A 23,216-nucleotide genomic window follows, 5' to 3' on the forward strand; every position below is an offset into this window, starting at 1 on the left:
CGTCTTATAAAAGAACAGGGAGATGAACCAAAAAATATTGTTATAGGGATTCAAACACACATCAAAATCAACCATTAAACTTAAAAATAATTATAAAATTGATTTCACGATTAATAATTCATTCAGAGAGCTATTGGGTTTCTCCTCAAAAAATATTGAAGATAATAATACGTTTGTCGGTGATAACGTCATTGATATATCCTCAGGTACAATTTCAATGTTAATTCACTGCGATTTGATTGATGGTGCTTATGACGACGGTGTGAGAACAAATACAATATTCTCATTTATCGCTTACTCGACCCCGATTGGTTATAAATTCAGTATGGAACCAACAAATCCCAACTATTTGCCCGTGTCAAGAAAAACCATTAATAAAGAACATTTTAGGATAACCGATCAAAATAATCGTCTGATTTATTTCAATGATGAAATTATAACCATCAGAATTCACCTACATACGTGAAGTTGTTCAACAAATAGATGGAACCCACCTACGTGGAGTTTTTCAAGAATTAATTGACAATATAAAACAATATAACATGGAATTTTTTTTTTTTTTAGTAAATAAAAACACGATGGTTGTTGTTTAAAAACATGAGTTGAGAAAATATAAAATCATTACGAAAGATGGAGATGGGATTGAGGAAGGTATGTATCTTTCACCGTACTATAAGGTTGAAGGTATGTTTCTTGGGAGAGGATACTATAAACCCGAGAGACAATGGGGCGTAGGACAACAATTTAGAAATAAAGGAGATGGGTTAATTGATACTCTGGTTAGATGGGTATTGGTTCAACTATTCCTAAACATAAAGATCTAATTGGTCCAGTCGCTTCTGCCGTAGGAAATGTAGTGGGTGCTGTAAAGAGTATAAAAGATGCTCAGGAGTCTCATAAATTACAGGCTCTCAAAGAACTTAAAGAAATTAAAAGGAGTAAAACCGAACTAACCCCGCAAGCACGACAAATACTAAAACAAATACTTCTCGGGTCGGATTTTCAAAAGTTTTAAATATTTTTTTATGATTCTTAAATATTGTCACGCAACTCCAATTAACATCAGAGTTGTGGATAGCCTAAACGGTCTTATTCAGAGGCAACTATCCAAACACGGATTCGGCTATGGCCGCGCGGGAGGAAGAAGGGAAATGGAGGCTGCGGCGAAAGCACTTAACTGCAGCTCCGGTCCTGTGAGAGGAAATTAACTCAAGCGGCACAGGTTTGAATGGGAAAGGAAACAAATACAAGGGTTTATTCAAGGAAAAGCAAAGACAGTGAAAAAGCACGTGTCAGCAATAAAATAAGGTAGCTAAATTGGGATCCCACACACAACAGATATCAAACACGATACGAGGGAGATCAATTAAAGAAAAGAACACGTCACGTCGTGTACAGTGTACGCGGAGCTTGGCCTTATCTTGTCTTTGTCGTCTTGGTGGCTGCCGTCCAACACCGCTCCTTCCGGCCCGATCGCACACCATGAGGTCCCTCGCTCCAAGTCCCACAAGGCCTCGCTTCAAACGCCACGCATCCCACGCAGGCTAGCGGCTCCACACGAGGTCGATTCGGACCAAAGTCCTGCCGCATCTCAAACCAACTGCTCAAAACGGACTCGGGCTCTGCACTTGAACTGCGAACTGCGCACTGCTTGGGCTCTCTGTGCTCAACTCGAACTCCTGATCCAACCTTTGGATCATCCAGCTCTACCTTTGACTCATCTGTACAGAGCACATTGTTCCAGAAGTGCTGGTCTTTGCCGAGGTGTTCATTGGCAAACTTTAGTCTTGCCCTGATGTTCTTTCTGGACAGCAAAGGTTTCCTCCTGGCACACCTCCCATGGAGATCAAATTTGTGCAGCCTCTTTCTAATGGTAGACTCGTGCACTTTGACATCAACAGTGGCAAGAGCTACCTGTAGGTCCCGGGATGACATTCCGGGATTCTTAGAGACTTCTTTCAGCATCTTGCGGTCTGCTCTCGGGCTGAACTTGGTGGGGCGGCCTGGCCTGAACAAGTTGGCAGTTGTTTGGAATCTTCTCCACTTGTAGATGATCTTCCGGACAGTCGAATGGTTGATTTCAATTTGTTTGGAGATCTTTTTAAATCCCTTCCCAGACTCATAGGCATCTATATCATTCTTTCTGAAGGACTCAGAGAGCTCTTTTGATCTTGGCATGGTGACGCCGCACACTTCAACAACAAAGATCAAACCAAACTAAATGTCTGAGGTTTAAATAAGACAGGTTCCTCCAAGATCCACTCTAACGATGTTCTAATCATTTGCACCTGAGCTGGTGCACCTGATTCTAATTTTAGGTATTTGAAGTAGTGATAAATGTAGGGGTATACTTACTTTTTCCACATGTGAAATTTGCATTTATGTTTATTTAAATTATACAATGGACTACAAAATGTAAATGTTTCATGATATTTGTTATATTATATCACCTTTATCTCTCAATATTGTTGAAATGAAGATCAAATAGCTGTATGTTGAAATATGTTGAAAAAGTCAAAACTTTACATGGGGTGTAGTTACTTTTTCACGTGACTGGAAGACATTATAAATATTTGTTTGCATGTTTTTTGCGTGTCTGTTTGTGCGTTTCTACGTTACTCTTTCACAGGCGATCTCTAGGCGTACCAACAAGAGACCACAAGTTTTGGGTGTAGGTACTTCAGAATCTGGCTTTAAGCCAGATTCTATGTATAACCACTGATTCTATAACCACTGGTCTATATAGTCATGGAGCAACTCTTCAGAATTTGTCTTTACTCCTTCAGAGGGATCAGAGCACCCTCTTGAGGTGACACATATTTCGTAAATCATGATGTAACACTCGTTGAAATCGCATGATTCTTCTGAACTCCTTCATATGATTTTGCATTCGAAACCATTAAAATAAATGTACAGCCTTATAATATCACTAATTTGACTAAAATGTGTGGATAATGATAGAATTTGACCACGTGACAAATCCAAATCCGTCCACAAATAAAGACAGTTTTAATGGAACTGTCTTAACTTTTGCAACGAAAAAATCATCTTCCCTTTTAAAACCTCCATCAAAAGCCCTTAGCATCAGAGAGGTTTTTACTTACATCGAGCAGGGTCGTTTCAGGGTGAGGACAGCTCGTTTTTCTTCTGTTGAGATTCAGCCCACTAAATGAACAAACTTTGAAGGCATGGTTGATGTCAAAACAGCAAGCAAGGATGAAAAAGAACAAGAACAAAGACTTATCCATCTTTTTCTGGCGAGTAAAAACAGTCTCCAAACTGTAGAAACTGCAGACTCAAAGGGTTACACAAACAGTGAGGTCTAACCTGGTCCTTATATAGCACCTCTCAACACTTTTTGTCCTCTCAACATTTTTTGACCTCTCAACACTTTTATTGTCTGAGGTGTGGCTTTGCTGATGAAAGATGCTGACACCTGCTTTCTTGCAGGGAGTACATTGTGAACGAGAACAGCACGGGCAGAGCACATACATCCGCCAGCCTGTACAGTTTGTTTTGTATCCCACTGATGGGCCTGATCCGGATTCTGATCGTCACCAAAATTGAATCGGCTTGTTCTTGTCTTCTAATCATCTCGTCCACCAAGTTTCGCCTAAATCCGTCCACAACTTTTTGAGATATCATGCTATATATAGTTTTTGGCCCTATCTTCCAATTGTGAAACATCACTTAAAGCATTCTACTGGCCGGATCCGAATCCAGATCTTCACCAAAATGTAATCATTTCGTCCTTGTCACATACACGACCTCAACGAAAATTTTCGTCTCAGTCTATCCACAACATTTTGAGATATCTTGTTCACAGGCAGACAGACAAACAGACAGGGGTGATAACATAACCTCCATCCACCTTTGGTGGCTGAGGTAAAAAAATAACAGCCTTTCAAACAGTGCTCCTTTCATGCAAAAACAAAATTACACCTTAAACATTTATTTTACAACATGTTTTGTTCCTTCCTAAATCAAGAAGGAAGCATTTTTTTCCGGTTGAACAAGCACACACTTGTTGCAAGAAGGAAAGGGCATTTTTGTTCAAAGGACATTCTCTACTGTTATGTATTACCTCCCCAAACCCCGGTTACGGTGCACCTCAGAGTCTGGAGCGGCACACGGCAGAAAGATTTATTATTTTGCGCTTTCTAATAAACCTTGGTAAAACCACACCAATGCAATTGTAGAACAAAACAAGTCATTGCATGAAGAACTCTCACATACACAATAATAACACTGTTAAATAAACGACAATGAAAATGTCACTTGCATCAAATGAACAATACATATGATGGTACCATCATTCCCCAATGCTCTCGAAGCAATTAACTCAGGATACGCCAACCGTGAGTAGAATGTAACATTCCCCAAAATCCGTGCACGAATCTCCACGTGGGGTGAAGCTGGAGTTCGTGTAGAACGGCAAAACAACAGGCAGGTTTTGGCGCGCCTGTGGATTAAGAGTTTTGGCGCGCCTGTGCAGGTATACACTGCATCATACCTCCTCCTGACTGAGAGAGTAATTGATCAAAAAGTTGAAAGGTTTTGCCGATCCAGGTACAACAGCATTTTGTACTTGCGTTCCAAAAGCAACAAATCTGTAAGTTGGATAACACGTGAGTATTATGTCTCAGAAATGAAGGGGAAATGTGGGGGCAATAAACCCTTACACAGAGAGGAGGGCAAAGAGGATGATGGGGATGGGAGTCAAAACGAGTTTGCGATATACCAGGAATAGCGACATGGTGTGTCCCGGAAATAACTGGTCACATGGGTCATGGGCACCATTTGGTATACATTGACTGCTCATTCAATGAAAACACGACAGCTGATCGTTATTTTTACATTAAAAAAAAGGAAAAACCTAGAGGGATGACATTGCACAAAACAACCAAACAAGGAAGGAATGACACCACAATACAACACCACAATGCTCTTATGGACGACCATATTTTGACATTTTGCTTTTGTTGTGGGATTGTGATGGAATACAGTTTCCCTTGTTTCCAATAAGTGATACTCATTTTGCCAACCTCAGAAGGATGACAGGCTGAGTCAACCCACCTGGTGTTATTGAATAGCATGACAGGGGTTTGAACTCAAGACCCTAAGATCTTCAGCCAGCCACCTGACCCGTAGAGCCAACACCAGGCCTGCGTATAACAGCTGAAGGTATGTCATTGTTGCAGGAAAAGGAACCAAAAGGAAATAGGTTGAGACCAAGAGATAAAAAGGAAAGGGAGTAGGGGTAGGTCATGTTTAAAGATTCAGGACAAAGTGTGGACGGGAGAACTGCAATTTTGCCATTTTTGTGAATGTTGAAACTGAATATTCCCAAATAGTATCATCATAAAGTATTGTAGGTGCTCATACTATATAATGTCCCAATGCAATTGAGGAATAGCAAACAAACCGGTCATTTGCGTATTTGATATCCGGTTTCACCATTGTGTCCATTTCGCCATCAATAAGCCATTGGAATTTGCCATAATTGTTTATTCTTGGCTCCTGTGTATCCAGATATTTTGCGATGGTGGAAAAGTCTCCAAGAAACATGACATTCTGTATATAGAAGAAATAGAAAAAGGTCACATTATCTCTTTGAATCCTCCATCACCAGAATTATATATTTAATTTCCATCCTTCTTTCCAGTTTAAGGATTGAGGGATGTCTGATCGTAGTTGTGAAAATTTATTTGAATCCAAGAAACTCCTTTCATGACAGCAATAATGGCGTTTGATTGTTGGATCCTTAAAACAAGGAATGCCTCCAAACACACGTACGTATTCAAGCCGAGTCTTTACAACATGGGTATTAAACTTTATGGAGCACGTCTCAAAGTTTTGTCAAAGATTAAAGGAACAATATTTGATTATAACCTCTTGAATTTATAGTTGTGATAAAAATATTTCAAGAGTCCGAGAGTATGTAGAATGGCTATTCAATTTGCAATAGGACAGCTGCCCAAGTGATAAAAGCGAGTTATATATTGTTCTTACCTTGTTGGGCCAATGCTCTTCAACTGCATCAAACATATCAAAAAGTTCATCAACTTCTTTTTTCACGTTTGTAGTTGTCAAAACAGGGACAAGAATGCAATCACTGATACCTGAGAAAACCAAAATTTATTGTAGTTTCTAATTGAGAAACTCAATTTAGTAACAGACATGCACAAAAGGTACCACCAGGTGTATCTCTAATAGAAACAATATATTTCCAAAGCTTTCAGAATAATTGGGATCTCCAGCGATGAAGCTAACTCCAAGGTCCTTTCACTCACTCACCGGAGGCAGGTTTGTGGTCTTTCTGTCTTTTACCGACTCCTCTCCGGCCTTGCTCCCCCAGCTCTCTCTGTGCTCTGTCCCCCTAATATTCCTACAGGTCGCACAAGATCTGCCAGCAACACTTTTGGTTAAACTGCCAAAATCTAGGCTCTCTGCTCACCTTCACTCTTTCATTCCCCTTTCCCCCCCCCTCTGGAAAAAACTCCCCCACTCCCTTCAATCCCACTCCTCCCTCCAGGTCTTTAAAACAGCTGTTCACCACCATCTCTTATCTTCCCCCATCCAAAACCTTGATCTTTTCTACCCCCGCTAATTCACCCCAGATACACTTTTTTTTGAAATTCCAAGTTCTTTCCTGGAAGTCTTTGCAGTGTTGATATGTTTTATACATCTCCCACCTCCCCACAAGCGCTCACCCTCCCACATTTCTCTCGATGTCCTTGGTCTCAAATGTTGTGTTTGTGTCCTTTCCCCTCTCTCCCCATATTGTGTTCCGCTCCCCTTATTTTGTGTTTTATGTGTTGGTTGACTTTTTGTGTGATTAATGTTAGCTCTTTCAGGAGCCTCGATCTTGTGTACAAAAAAAAAAAAAAAAAAAAAGGTCCTCAATGTCAGACATGAGATCTTTGCCATCTCTTTGGATAAATATTGTGCTTTCGACACAGTCTGGCATCCCACCTTGCTCTCCAAACTTTCTGCCCATGGAATCCAAGGCCAACACCACATATGTCTTCCTGACTACTTCTGCTCTCATAGTCAATGTGCATCCATTCATCTCCTCTTTCTGTCAAGACTAGAGTGCACCAAGGCAGTGTTTTTGGCCCAGTCATATTCCTGATATTCAGAAATGATCTCGCTGACTCTCTGAAAAGTCCTCTTCAGCTATTTGCTGATGACTCCTCCCTCTGCCATGACATCCTCCATCCTTCAGACAGATAGCCAGACGTGCTCTCTTCAGACCTTGAAAATAATCACAAGATTGTCAAACACATGGAACATGTCTATCAATGCTGAGAAATCTCTCTCACGATCTCTCTGAAAGGACCATGTGGCATGTGGCAAACCCTCCTATCTACAACACCTCTTGAGGAAGTGCAGTCATTCAAACTCCTGGGTCTCACTTTGAGGCATGATCTTTCTCGGAAAATTACCTTTCAAAGTTGGTCTCCAAAGCCAGCCACCGAATGGACATCCTCCATCATACAAAGTCTTTCCTGCCTCGATCTTAGCCTTCAGCCCTGCTGTTGGTATTCCCCTTCTCTCCACTGTTTCTTTTGGCCTGTTGTTGCCTGACCATATTAGTACTCGCTCTTCCACGAACCTCGACGATGTATACAAAAAAAGAGTTCAGGTAATTCCCATTACTCATCTAGACTGCCTAAACCTGAAGTAAATGCAGAACTCCCTGATTGGAAGAATGATTGTTGTGTCATCTTTTTAGAACTCTGATGGTGCAAGATAAACCAAAAACAAGAATGTTCATTTATTTTCTGACACACTGGCGAATGTCTCCACCGAACAGAATGATGATGTCTGTCAGGCATAACCTTATCACCTCCACCACAGAAGGTGGATAGAGGTTACGTTTTCATCCCTGTCTGTTTGCTTTTGTCTATTTGTGAATGGGATATCTCATAAAGTTGTGGACGGATTCAGACAAAATTGTCTTTCGATTCGATTTTGGTGAAGTTCCGGATCCACATCTGGATCCGATCACTTAACCATTGAGAGATCGGGGGAAAGAACCGATATATAGCATGATATTTCATGAAGTTGTGGATGCATTATGACAAAACTACGGGGATGAGTTGGGAAGGCGACAAGAACAAGCTAATTCGATTTTGGCTCCGGTCCGAATCCGGATCTGGCCCATCAGTGGGATACAAAACGTAAACTGTTCAGCCTGGCAGAGGTTTGCGCTCCACCAAGTGTCGTCTAGTTTTGTTCATCAATTCATCCTGACATGAGATGCAAAGGAGAGTTCAAAGTTGATACACGCATTCAACAAAACGTTCTCCTCCCCTAATATCCTTGGGTTGTAATGGAAAATAATTACTTTATATTTAATTTAATCCATATTTTTGGACACAAAATCCGGGCTGAGGGAAAGGGGGGATATTGGCGACATCCATGAGGATACAAGTGCTCTCGACTTTTGTAGTATTCAGATCTTCATGAACTCTGATAGAGATGCTTTTTATGAAAAAACATTGGTCAATATTTTATTTCTCCAAATTTATGCTTCCACCTCTGGAACCTTGTCTCAGGATGGAATATTTCAATTTGTCATTCGGCTTTTCGAAAATTACGATATTTTATCATGCTTCCACATACACATTTAAATACCTTTCCATGGAATTAAAAAAAACCCCTTTTCCTGCCTTGGGGTGCGTAAGGCTCCCGAAGCAGTTTCATTTGGAATGTTACAATCTTGGATGGGTCACCATTCTGATGCAGCATGGCCAACTAAGTGTGCAGGAATTTGGAACTTGTTCAGGTAAATAATGCTGGCAGATGAGAGGCCCAGTTTAACATCCATCTGAAGGACGGAACACACATTGATGAATCACCCTGTCTATGAAACCACAGGATGACAGTTTATAGCTTGGTCAGCTTCGAACCCAGGCGAGATAGCTTGCAGGTGAGTGTGCGTATGTCTCAGCGATATTGTTCGGTCATTTTATACTCCAAGTACAAAACATCAATAGAATACAAAAGGAATCCTTTCTCCACAAAATAATAGTCAAAATCATCTGATCAAACACATCTCAGAACTATGGCTGGAATATGTGAATGATCCCACAGTCACTGGGTGAATATTTAGGAAGCAATCACCATCACTCTGACCAAATTCCAAATATTCCTGCCTATCCAGACAAGAGGCTCTCATTGGTCACCATTTATTGGGGGCTCTTGATGCACTCAGCACACAAAGAACCAAAACCCTCCGGCAATACGACATGTGTGATATTTCAGCGCTTTATATTCAAAGCTACGTCTGAGTATCGTCAGCTATGAAAATATATTTTGACAACCTGAAGCGCTCCTTAATTTCAAAATTATATTTGTTCAGAGTAGCAAATATTGTTTTGTACCAATAACAGAGCATTATGTAAAGTAGAGCGAAAGTTTTTCATACTGACCGGTGTTCTGGGCCTGAAACCTGATGAAGAATCTCCTTGTATCAAAGATTTCATAATCTTTCATTCGCTGACTTCTTGTTGAAGCAATGTATTTGACCTCTCCCAAGTCTGACCTGCAAACATAAAAACACCATTAGAGGCCATTGTTCCCCGCAGAGCAGGGGTTGACCTTTTTCGGGCACTTTGGTCCCCTTTTTGAAGCAATGTTTTATGGCCGGATGCCCTTCCCGCCACCAACCCTGTGAGTCGCCTCTTGCGACACACAGGGAATTACCAGTGAACTGGTACTCAATTTGCCGACCTCGGAAGGATGACAGGCTGAGTCAACCCCGCTGGTGTTAATTCAGCGATCGATCGCGATGCAAACCCAGGATCCGAGGATCCCAAGCCGACACCCTAACCGCCAAGCCAACACCAGGCTAACCTGCAAACATAGAAAACGAGTCATTAAACTTAGATTGACTCATGTACCTGATGTAATACAAACGTCCTGCTCACATTTCTTACATGAAGGGTTTTCAGCTTATTTAATGTTTGGGTTTACCCCATGACACCAGGATTGCAAAAGCAAAGACCCCTTTCAGGGACTGATCCCTCTCAGGAAATGAATACTTCTTTCAGACATGAAAGTTCTTTGTTACTGACAAAAGCGCACAATTTCAAAGGATTATTTTTTCTACTTGGTCTCAGACTCCTGGAGAAGTTGCACAACAAATCACACACACACACACACACACACACACACACACACACACACACACACACACACACACACACACACACACACACACACACACACACACACACACACACACACAAAGCAACCACTTGTTCCATGATTTTCAGTCATCTCACTGTTCTTCATGTCCGTTGAATTTTTCGTTGTGGTCACATGGAAACTGTTGGGCCGTACTTCCCTGGGTCATACTTCCAGCACTAACTAGATTATACTTAAATTGGTTCAATGTAGATTGTTTCACTCTTGGCCATTTATCTCATGGTGTTGTTCCACTTCATAAATGTTCTTTGACTGAATGTTTTTCTTCATCTCCTTCCGAAAATTCCCCCTTGAATCTCGTGAACCATTTTACTCATGTGCATTTGTCTGGTGGTCTGCTGAAGAAAATGTCCTCAGGGATGTTATCAAATTGGTTTATTAGTCTGAAGACTTGCAACCAACCTATCGGCTCTCTTCTTCCTCTTCTTTAAAATTGGGATAATTTTGGGTTTTTCATCATTTTGATGTATGCAATCCTTCACTTCATTGATAAGTTTTTTTCATGATACTTTGCATCTTTTCCAGTGTTTCCTCATCTTTATTTAGGAGGGGATTCCAGACTGGTAAACAATATTCCAACTTGGGTGTTACCATGGCGACTTGTAAAGAAGGTCAAATGTTCTTTTGTCCACATATTTCAATTACCCTCTTTATTTCTTTTTCTTTTTTGTCTACGAGATCGAGGCAAGTGTAACAGCTAACACACATCACAAAAAAAAAAACAACGGACACATAAAACATAAAATAGAAGGGAGCGGGAGACAAGATGGGGAGAGAGAAGGAAGCACACAAGTACAACAGTAGAGAACAGGGACATCGGGAGATCTGTAGGAGGGAGAGCGCTTGAGGGGAGGAGGCATGGGAAGTGGGGGAGGGTGTGAGAGGGGTATAAGACACATGGACACTGAGTGGACTTCCAGGAAAGAAGTCGGTATTTCAAAAAAGTGGATCTGGGGTGAATGAAGAGAGTGGGGGAGTTTGTTCCAGAGGTGGGAGAAAAGAAGAGTGAAGGTGAGCAGAGGGTCTTGATTTTGGCAGTTTCACCAAAAGAGGGTTGCTGGCAGATCTTGTGCTACATGGAGGAATATTTGGGGGACAGAGCACAGACAGAGCTGTGGGAGATAGGCCGGAGAGGAGTCGGTAGAAGACAGAAAGACCACCGACCAGCCTGTGGTGAGTGAGTGAGTGAGAGGCCCTTGGAGTTAGCTTCATTGCGGGAGATTCCAATGATTCTGAAAGCTTTGGTTTCAACAGCGTGAAGCCGAGCTAGGTGTGAGGCAGGATCACCAGCCCATAGGGGAGAACAGTATTCCATTGAGATGCGGATGAAAGCCTTGTATGTGGTGAGGAGCTCAGGTGTGCCGAGGAAGGACTCCGCACGATGGAGGATGCCCAAGCGGCGACTGGCTTTGGAGGCCAGCTTGGAAATGTGGTTTTCCCAGGAAAGGTCATGGCAGATATTGAGACCCAAAAGCTTGAGTGGCAGAACTTCTTGTCGAGGATTGTTGAGAAAGTATATGGGAGGGTTGTCCAGTCGGTCTTTTCGTAGAGACATAGTGAGATTGTGTGAGATTTGTCAGGATTGAAAGACATGTTCCACTTGTTTGCCCAGTCTGTGATTTTGTCCAGGTCAGCAGAGAGTTAGGAGGCTGCAGACTGCCGATCTGAGGGATGAGGTATGGAGCGGCAGAGAGTGGAGTCATCAGCAAACAGATCGAGAGGATTTTCCAGAGAGTCGGAGAGATCATTGATGAAGACCAGAAAAAGCACAGGGCCCAGAACACTGCCTTGGGGAACTCCCACCTGAACAGGAAGAGGAGATGAGAGAAATCCATTCAGGGCCACACGTTGAAGGAGAAAGGGTTGAATGAGTATGGTGGAAACTAGAATTGGAAGGCGAGTATCGGCTGGAGATGGAAGGAAAAGGTGGAAGAAAATAAGATAAAGGAGGCGGGGCGAGACAACAGCACACATGCTGAAATCTGCTGCATGTATGCTGTTGTCTGCTGCAATCCCTCTCTCAAATAATTTTCATGAAGACCTCATTTCTGCCATAGTTTTGTTCTTGCTTGTTTACAGCTTTCCCAGTTTCGTGCTGACTTGATAGTTTGGTGCTTGTTCCAAACTTGGTGTTTTCCTCCAATCGTATCCTTCGCAGATTAGGGCATCCAGCCAAGATGATTGTTTCCTTTATGCTGGGACTTCGGTAAACGTCTCTCTAATGTCTGGCTGCTTCTGTCTTTGAACAGGTTCCAGGCGTCCTCCGTGCTCATATTTGAGTTCTTCCTCCCAATTAACATTACTGATGCATTTTATCAAAGTCACATGACCTACCTTGCAGTAATGCACGTGATAACACCAGACTTGACTTCAAACAAACACAGCCACTGAGCTTGGGGCACATGACGAACTTCCCAGCAGTATTGTGTTTACTTGCGACGCCATCTTTGTGTTTCTTTCTCTTCACACCCGGATAACATTGAGATTTCCTCCTTCCCATGGATGCCAATATATGGTGCTTATCATTGATCTATTCTTCAAATGTTGAGCATTAAGCAAGGAAGTCGTACTCACCATTTATAAAATCATTGCTATGACTCGCTGAAGTGCAGAATCACACCGCTGACCTCCCATACTCACACCAGATGCTCTCACCATACTTATTGGGGTCTGCTTTAGTATTTTAAAATGATTGGTATTTTATAAATTTGTGTAAGATGATGGTTGTAACAGAAAACAAAAATTAAAATCAAAGCCATATTGTGCATCAAAAATGTACACATTCCAATTGAGATTTAAATTTGATACTTCCGCCACTGAAGGTGGATATAGGTTTTGTTTTCACACCTGTCTGTCTGTCTTTTTGTCTGTCTGTCTGTCTGTGAACAGGATATCTTAAAAAGTTGTGGATGGATTTGGACGAAATTTGGTGGACAGGTTTGGGATGTGACACAGCCCAAGTGATTAGATTTTGGTTAAAATCATTATCCGGATGCGAGAGTTAAAAAAAAATTTTTTAAGTTATTCTTCACCATTGAGAGATGGGGTCAAACACGATATAAAGCAGGATATCTCAAAGAGTTGTGGCCTGATTGTGGCAAAACATGGTGTACGAGTTGGTTTGGTGACAAGAACAAACAATTTGATTTTGGTTCTGGTCCGAATCCAGATCCGGTGGGTCACAGAACGTAAAGTTTTTAGCCTGGCAGAGGTATGTGCTCTGCAGACGTTAGAGTTTCATTCTATATTTTCTTCCTGTTTTGCAGCTTTATCCTTCCTCTTCATCACAAATCGACAATTCATTATATTGTACATCTTTGGTAAGTGCGTGCAGTGAAAAAAGGAAAGAATGTGATGAGAATTGAGTCAGGAAGAATGTCGGTAAGACACGATCGTGGAAAGACACGAATGTTCTCCCTCTTTAATGCCTTCATCCTCCCTTACCTGAACCATTGTAACCTTGCCTGGGCGCGCTCTAGTTTCAATCAGCTACACTCACTCTCAGTTATTTAAAAGAGTGTTGCCAGGATCTGCACCCTCTCTCATCCACGTGACCACACTGCACCTTCTTTTTTTCTTTTTTTACCAAACTTAACACATTGACACTTTTTGACATTTAATAAATTACATACAGCGATATTTATGTTCAAGCATATCAACAAACTTCTCCACAACACTTTCCATGATATTTTACAGCAGCTCATGATATCCACACTCATTTCACGAGATCACAAGATGACTTATTTCTCCCTTTTTCTCGCACATCATACTCTATTGATACACGACGTTATTTTCGGCCACGTCTTGGGAATAGAACTGATGGAGCAGTGAAGGCAAAGTCGTCTGTGTGCCGGTTTAAGTCTTCATATAAACAAAATTTGATCTCGTGTTGTTGAAAGTTTCCTTTCTACATGTTCATTTGTTGTTCACTCTTGTAAATCTCTGCCTTAGGCTGGTTAAAATTTTTTTCCTGTTTATCATCACTTTTTTTCAAAAAAGTGGGTAGGGAGTGAGGGGTTTTTTTTTTTTCAGAGTGAAATTTTAATGGATTATTTAACGCACAATATGTTTTTTTCTTAAATATACTTGATCGGACATACATGATGAATCATGTTATGATTTCTGAACTAGTAAACCTTCGTATGTACGCACTGATATGATTCAAATAAAGAAAATAAAGAAACCTATGTCACATTGAGTTCTGTTTACTTTTCATATTTGCTGATACATATAACAGTGGTAGACCAAAACTTCGGCTTTTAAGAATAATGTCCGGTTGCCATACATGTATCTATCAGCAGCTTTTGCCATAGCACTCAAGGATGTTTGACTAGAATTCCTCGCCACGAAATATCACTTCATGGTACCGGTACATGCATATTGAGCAGTTTGGCAGACATGGAAGAGGACATTAACCACATCAAAAGGATGTCTGGTTCGCATTTATACATCTATCTATCAGCAGTTACAGGGAACGGATTTTACTGACTTCGTGAGCAGGAAAAAAAAGAAAAAGATTTTTTTAGAGGCGGACGACTTTTACGGGGCGGGTGGCGATGATAAACAGGATTTTTTTTTTAACCAGCCTTATTGCTATTTCATTCTTTTTATCTGTTTATTCTTGTTATTGTTATTTACAATATTCTTGAATGTTTTTTCCTTCATTTTTCACCATTCGGTAGATTAAATCCAATTTATCGTTTGTTATTTATATTGTCAGTACATAAGCCTATCAACACAAGCCTTGGCTTCTGATGATGCCTCCATATTTGCTTCTCAAACTCAAACTCCATATCCATCGGTTTTCTACTTATGGGTGAAGCATTCCGAGGGCTGCACCAGCCTACCGTAATGACTGCCTCGGGTGGACCCACAAATTTCCTGGCAGGACCTACGCGGTAAAACTCACCACACCTAAAATGAATACGATCGCAAACAAGTTGTGCACGCAACTCGAGATCGAATGTTTATGAAACAGAAATAATTGTACTCCAAAATAACTTGCAGGGCAGCATTCTTCCTACCCTGAAACTTCTCTTTATGTTGTCTTGATTGTATCCTTCTGAGTTCATCAAGTTCCGGATGTATTGCTTCCATATATTTTTGTTTGACTGTCGTTATATTGGCAACTATGAAAATAAATGTTTCTTTCAATTGAATTGAGATGGTGGGAATGGAGTTGTAAGTCAAAAATCCTAGTTTTTGCAGATATAATGTGTAGAAAGCCACTAAATAAGGTTTTTTGATCCACTATTCATGTCTCATTCTCAAATAATCTTGGTACAACAAACGTCACCTCTCGATGTGTATAGCAGTGAATACAATTAATGTCACATCGTTGTATTTAATGATCCTCATCAGCATGATGAGATGACGTACCGATAGATGATCACATGCCAAAACTTCTGGGATTTCACCGTGAAGATGTCACTCTCGACGTGAGCGAAGGTCTTTCCACTGTATTTGCTGTGGGAGATGCTTCAATTAATAACTAACAGTAAAACCTGAGTCTTTGTAAGTTTGATTTCAATGCCTTGTAAATGTTCTTTCAAAGATTCCAGGCACTTTTATGAATACTCCTTTCAAAGGACCAGGTAAAGGTAAATGTAATCAAAAATGTACTAGTCACGTAAAGATATGCAATGAAAAACAGGCAATCTGCAAAGTAATTGTAAAATGTGATGAAATAAAGATCCGATCATGAAGCATGCTCTACACCGAGCGTCGGTACTGCCGAAGCAGTTTATATGGCTCGAGTTACAATCCTGGACAGGTGGCTACTCCGACATAAGAAGTCAGGAGAGAAATTTGTAATTTGACCAAAGTGCTGGAGATCGCTCGTCAACCCTTCGCTGACACTGTGGGATCTTTAATGTCCAAAAACTAATGCCGGCAGATGAGATGTCCTGTTCAACGTCCACCCAAGGCATTGCACACACACACACTGCATGTGAAACACCGAGATGACAGTTTATAGCTGTGCTGAGATTCAAACCGAGACGAGACATATTCGAGGTGAGTGTGTGTCGCTCTGGGTCTGGGCCATCCTGCCAGCCCATGACATAATGGAGTAAGTAAATAAAATAGATTAATAAATTTAAACTGAATTATCCATTAGTTTAACATGATGAAACATAACAAGATATTTAGTCTCCAGATCTGTCTCAAAACATGCTGCAAAAACCAAAGCTTTCATAATCATTGGAATCTCCGGCGATGAAGCTGACTCTCAGGGGCCTTTGACTCGCTCACCGCAGGCAGGTTGGTGGTCTCTCTGTCTGCTGTCGACTCCTTTCTGGACGAGCTCCCCCAGCTCTGTCTGTGCTCTGTCTGCCAAATTAAATATTCCTTGAGGTCGCACAACATCTGCCAGCAACCCTCTTCTCGTGAAACTGCCACCATCAAGACTCTCTGCTCACCTTCACGCTTTCATTCTTCTTTTCTTCCGCCTCTGGAACAAACTCCCTCACTTTCTTCAATCCCACTCGTCCCTCCAGGTCTTTAAAACAGCTGTTCACCACCATCTCTTATCTTCCCCCATCCCAAACCTTGATCTTTTCTTCCCCCGTTAATTCACCGCAGATCCACTTTTCTAAAATACCAACCTCTTTCCTGGAAGTCCAAGCAGTGTCCATTTGTTTTATTCTCCCCCCCTCTCCCCACACTCCCCCGCCTTTCCCGTGCCCCTTCCCGCTTTCCCGTGCCCTTCCCCCAAGCCCTCTCCCTCCCACAGATCTCCTGATGTCCCTGTTCTCTGCTGTTGTACTTGTGTGCTTCCCTCTCTCTCTCCCCATCTTGTCTCCCGGTCCCTTTATTGTGTTTTTTTGTGATTAATGTTGGCTCTTACACGAGCCTTGATCTCATATGCAGAAAAAAAATTAATAATAATAAGTGGTTCATTCTGTGAATTATATTAATTCCCCTTTCCCTCTTGTTTATCGACACGTGCAAAGTTCACACAAGTTCTTGTTCATGCTCATATAGCTCATATAGACAGGGTCAGCAAAAACATCGATTTTGTAAAATCAGTTATTGGTGAAGTTGCCAAACCTGTTTAGGTTGTCGACAAACATTTGTACTTTATCTATTTTTTTATCCTCTGGATAAAACCTTGGAGAAAAGACGCTGATGTCACAGCGTGAAACCATCTGAAGAGAACAAACAAGAATATACTGATGATGAGCTGCAGTTGAAAAGACAAAGTAAGCACAAGGATTGATGCAGGTCCATGTTTAGACTCAATTAACCTGAATTCATTCAAAACAATGGATAAAGTAAAGTTTCACAATGAACAACTACTGAATGCATTTTCTATACTACAGGTGTATGATTCATTTCCACATTTGTGAAGATTGTGCATAAAAATTCCCAAGTCTACGGTTTGAGTGTGGATTCCAAAAATGCAAGAATTCATTTTGTATGGTTACAAAAAGCAAAACAATTATAGGACATAAATATTTGTTTTCCTGTTTTTTTGCGAGTTTGTTTGTGCGTTTGTACGTTACTCTTTCACAGTCGATCCGTACCACCAAGAGACCACAAGTTTTGGGTGTATGTACTTCAGAATCTGGCTTTACGCTACCACGCATTGTCCTCGACGTCCGTTTTGCTGTCTCTGTCTCTCAGGAAAAGGTAACAACCATGAGTCCAATAAAACCAAAGCTTTGCAATGTCCGACACGTTCTGAAACCAACGTCGGGAAAAGCTCACCAGCTGGGTACCCCACCCCTCCCTGCATCGGGTAGCGCCGGGTAGCCCCTTGTATAGTATTAAACATTAACAAATGAAACGATGTGAAACTCTTCAAAGCAATCATTGACCATATTGACCTGTTATAAGGTGTTTTACCACATTGAAAGTTTCTCTTACTGTCTGTACAGTCATGGAGCAACTCTTCAGAAGTTGTCTTTCCTCCTTCAGAGGGATCAGAGCACCCTCTTGAGGTGACACACATTTAGTAAATCGTGATGTTACACTCGTTAAAATCGCATGAAGAGACACTCCTTCAAATTATTTTACATTCGAAACAATTAAGATAAATGTACAACCTTATAATGTCACTAATTTGACTAAAATGTGCGAATAATGATAGAACTTGACCACGTGACAAATCCAAATCCGTCCACAAATAAAGACAGTTTTAATGGAACTGTCTTTATTTTTGCAACGAAGACACAACAATTACTTTCCTCGTCCCTTTCATCATCTCCACTTTTAAAACCTCCATCCAAAGCCCTTATCATCAGATAGGTTTTTACTTACATCGAGCAGGGTCGTTACAGCGTCAGGACAGCTCGTTGTATTTCTTTTGCGATTCAGCCCACTAAATGAACAAACTTTCAAGGCATGGTTGATGTCAAAACAGCAAGCGAGGATGAAAAAGAACAAGAACAAAGACTTATCCATCTTTTTCTGGCTGGCAAAAACAGTCTCCAAACTGTAGAAACTGTGGACTCAAAGGTTTACACAAATAGTGAGGTCTAACCTGGTCTTTATATAGCACCTCTCAACACTTTTTGTCCTCTCGACACTTTTTGTGCTCTTAACACTTTTTGTCCTCTCAACACTTTTATTGTCTGAGGTGTGGCTTTACTGATGAAAGATGCTGATACCTGCTTTCTTGCAGGGAGTACATTGTGAAAGAGAACAGCACGGGCAGAGCACAAACATCCGCCAGCCTGTACAGTTTGTTTTGTATCCCACTGATGGGCCTGATCCGGATTCTGATCGTCACCAAAATTGAATCGGCTTGTTGTTGTCATCTAACCATCTCGTCCACCAAGTTTCGCCTAAATCCGTCCACAACATTTTGAGATATCTTGTTCACAGGCAGACAGACAAACAAACAGGGGTGAAAACATAACCTCCATCCACCTTTGGTGGCCGAGGTAAAAAAAATAACAGTCTTTTAAACAGTGCTCCTTTCATGCAAAAACAAAATTACACCTTAAACATTTATTTTACAACACGTTTTGTTCCTTCCTAAATCAAGAAGGAAGCATTTTTTTCCGGTTGAACAAGCACACACTTGTTGCACTAAGGAAAGGGCATTTTTCTTCAAGGGACATTCTCTACTGTTATGTATTACCTCCCCAAACCCATCCCCAAAAGGTTACGGTGCACCTCAGAGTCTGGAGTGGGAACACGGCAGAAAGATTTATTATTTTGCGTTTTCTAATAAACCTTGGTAAAACCACACCAATGTAATTGTAGAACAAAACAAGTCATTGCATGAAGGACTCTCACATACACAATAATAACACTATTAAAGAAACTACAATGAAAAGGTCACTTGCATCAAATTAACAATACCTATGATGGTACCATCATTCCCCAATGCTCTCGAAGCAATGAACTCACGATACGCCAACTGTGAGTCGATACGCCAACCAGGCAAGTATTGGCACGACTGGATGAGGAGTTACGAGGTGAGAGGTCGATTTGGGAATTGAGCCGATAGGTAAACCAACGGCCATCAACATGATGAGGTCGATATGGAAATCCCAATGGCAAAACAAGATGCACCAAGCAGACAGCCTCTTCTTCTTCGAGGCCGAAATGGCGGAAAGGCGTGTAATGGAGGAGCTTGATTTCTCCAACGATGACTCACACTTGACAGGGGTGATAGAGTAGCAGTAAGTTCTCCGAGTGAGATGCCAGGCTCCAGTTGTTGTTGCTGGTCTTCAGACAGATGGGAGCAGTTCAAACATCCTGTTTCTGTTTTCCTGGCTCACCGTTCTCAAGGCAAACAGCTTTGAATAAAAGTTTCGTAATTCATTCTTGATGTCACTTTGAGAAGACAGAAGCGCACCGGCAGAAGAGCGCAAAGCGTGAATTTGTTGAGGGATCTTGGCTGTCTTTTCCAAATTGAAAAATGTGTTTGTTTGGTTTTTCAAGTTGGATATTGTGCATTCGCAGTCGGACGAAAGCACCAGATGCACGCTCTTTCACCATTTCAGCCAGTAGTGTTCTTTTCTCTGACAACTGCTGGACATTTTCGTTGGACATTCCAGATTTCTGCTCACAATAAAGTATATCGTTTTTTAAGGCAGATATCACACCAAGTGTGTTACATGTATTATAACGGCAGTATTGCTGGCAAAAACACTTAATTTGGGATTTTGTGTAATCCCACCATTGCCTAAAATTTAGGTAGGAAAACTTTTGCATTTCACATTCCTTCCATACCATTCTGAATGCTTCTTTGAAGTGCTCACATTGTAAAAGTTTGACATTGAAAGTCCAATATGCACTTCTACAAACGTGATGAGGTAAGCCACATACAACAACGACCATGTGATGATCAGAAAAACCAGATGGCCTTATATAAGAATTCTTGACAAGATTTACCTTATCATGGTTAACATAAATTCTATCCAAACGAGCCATTGTCAAAAGATTTCTTGCGGCACAAACCCACGTGTACTGCCGGATGTTAGGGTTCTGTACCTGCCACAAATCCACAAGTTGAAATTTTTTAATGAGCTGTGCCAAAGGCCTTGCACTCGGTGGATGAGGCTCAGGAGTATTTCTATCAAGTTGTGGGTTGAGGGTACAGTTGTAGTCTCCCCCCAGACAAACCAACATGGACAGGTCAATAGTGCTTAAAAAACCCGCTAACTTGTGAAGAAAAGCACTTCTTGCAGAGTTAGCACTAGGGCAGTATACATTAGTCGTGCAAATCTTTTGATTACCACTGACAAACTCCACAGATAGTAAATGGCCCTTGCAAATTTCCCTACATCTGATCTCCAACGGCTGGAGTCTGGGATGTAACACGACTGCCACACCAGCCTTGGCATCAACGAAAGCACTGGAGAAAAAGTGACAACCTTTAAAGATTTTACGCCACTCAACCTCAGAAGACTGATTTGCATGCGTCTCTTGTAACATCAGCACATCATTTTTTTCATTCTGAAAAATTTGAAACACCTGGAGACGACGTACACAACTGCGACCACCGTTGACGTTTAAGGATGCTACTTTTATCTCCATTCTGTTAACTATTCATGAAGTTCCTTACCCGCTCGAGTTACACATTTTCTTAGCCTCCGGAATTGAGGTTCTGACATGTTAACCTGATAGGGTTCACGAGTCATGTTCTTTGCAGTCAAAGTAAAATCATCCAGATTCGGAAAGTAGTCTTTGATTTTTACATGTCTTTTCCTCAACGTTTCATCAAGGAACTTAATAACATTTTCTTGAGAAACCATGGTGACTAGCCGAAACCCGTGGAACATCCACGGAAGGGAGGATGTGGTGTATGGATAGAGTGTACCATTATGGATGGCATAGGGGATTTGCTTGTCCGAGTAAGAGTTAGGAAGAAAGATCAATTTTCACTTGTGCAAAAATGCTACTCACAATTACATCGCCTGTGCGTCGGCCTGTGATTGAGCCAGAGAGTTGGCCTGTGAGTCAACTTCCTTTCCAATGTCTGCAAGAGTTGAAATACTGATTGTGAATGTGTAAAATTATATGAAAGAAGAACATGCATATCAATAGACGATGCCATCGAAAAGGAGAGCAGCTGTCAATAGAAAAGGATGTCTGACTTATCAATTTGACATTATTGCACAGGAAATGACAAACAAAGAAACAGTTCATTTCCATCGGGTAATATTACGATGAGAGATCAGCCGATACCTTTATTATGTCCATCAGCATCCATGGCACTTAGAAAAAAAAAACGTGGCATCAGCCAGCCGCAGCCAACTATCACGTACCGTCTCGAAGTCAATGCCATTCTTTTATCTCTTCGTATACAACTCACTGATCGCAACGTCACTCCATTTAACTTTATTAAAATGACGATAAAGACATGAAACCCGTGGAACATCCACGGAAGGGATATCGTTCGTCTGTTTTCAGCTCGTTATCTTTAAGCTTCCTTACGTCTCGCCACCTGCTACACCTCTCTGAGTTACGAGGATTTATGCAACGCACCCCGAGTATCGCGTCACTCCATTTAACTTTATTAAAATGACGATAAAGACGTTTCCTTATATATCCTAATTTAAAATGTTCAAGGGAATAAAAAGACCATTTGGTTCACACCACTCGACTGTCGAATCAGCGGACGGCTCGCATCGCCTTCGCCCAGCAGACGCCAATACGATGGTGTCGTAAGATGGCGTCGTATCGGCCGATAATCGGATGCTTTTGGGTCCCAAAGTCGGCGAATTCAGATTTTTCGAGTATGGCTGTACGTGATAAACAAAGAGCGCGGTTCGTAGATGGAAAATGCATTAGTGCCGTGGGCATCGGGTCACTGGGTGTGGCGTAAAAGGGATAACAAAGTCGAGTCCTTACGGTATTATTATATAGATGGTGTTGTCATCACCCACCTCACTCTCTTGAGCAATTAAAGCACTAAAGAGTGGAGTAGAAGATGTTTCATCAGAATCAAGTGCTTCATCTTGATCTGCTCCTTTTCCTACTATTTGTTGACTACTTCGTTTTGGAAACAGCTGAGATTCAGCTGAGGTGCGACGAACTCCAGCAAGACGCCTGGAGAACGATGCTACTGGGAAACGTCTTGCAGCTGAAACCCCGTCGGGTCGACGGGCGTGCTCGGAACCGAAGGTACAAGACTGGCTGTGACTGCCTCGGTTACGGGAAATGCTAGCGGCTGCTTATGCGAGAATCGGAGTCCTCCTGGATTTGCGTGCCGGGCACGAGATGTGATTTTCTACGCGCGTGCTCATGACTCCCATGTCTATCGCGCCTCACTCCGCCGGCGTACCCGATCATCGCTGGATGGAACCCCCTTCTATGCGCGAATCGCGTGCTGCACCCATAGCGGGCACTACTCTGCGAGGCCGGCGATCCCGATTGCTGCTCGTCAGAATTCCGTCTATGTGTGCTCCTCCGCTAATCCTCTCCAAGAAGTTCTGTCACTCAAGCTTTTGGGTCTCACTATCTGCCATGATCTTTCCTGGGAAAACCACATTTCAAATCTGGCCTCCAAAGCCAGTCGCCGACTGGGCATCCTCCGT

General features: G+C 41.7%; 1 protein-coding gene across 1 annotated transcript in view; it reads right to left on the reverse strand.

Moving 5' to 3' along the window:
* Positions 1-4,507: 4,507 nt before the first annotated feature.
* Positions 4,508-23,216, reverse strand: part of LOC137422526 (deoxyribonuclease gamma) — a 59,979-nt gene continuing 41,270 nt past the window's right edge. Inside the window, exons 2-8 of the mRNA XM_078772877.1 lie at positions 18,481-18,664; positions 17,269-17,366; positions 15,598-15,684; positions 9,441-9,553; positions 6,013-6,122; positions 5,426-5,574; positions 4,508-4,610 (exon numbers count right to left, since the gene is read on the reverse strand). Coding sequence (XP_078629003.1) covers positions 4,508-4,610; positions 5,426-5,574; positions 6,013-6,122; positions 9,441-9,553; positions 15,598-15,684; positions 17,269-17,366; positions 18,481-18,664 — 844 coding nt within the window. The remainder of the gene's footprint in view (positions 4,611-5,425; positions 5,575-6,012; positions 6,123-9,440; positions 9,554-15,597; positions 15,685-17,268; positions 17,367-18,480; positions 18,665-23,216) is intronic.

The sequence above is a fragment of the Myxine glutinosa genome, chromosome 2 (assembly GCF_964187855.1).
Source record: "Myxine glutinosa chromosome 2, kmMyxGlut1.1, whole genome shotgun sequence".
NCBI classification, from domain to species: Eukaryota; Metazoa; Chordata; class Myxini; order Myxiniformes; family Myxinidae; genus Myxine; species Myxine glutinosa.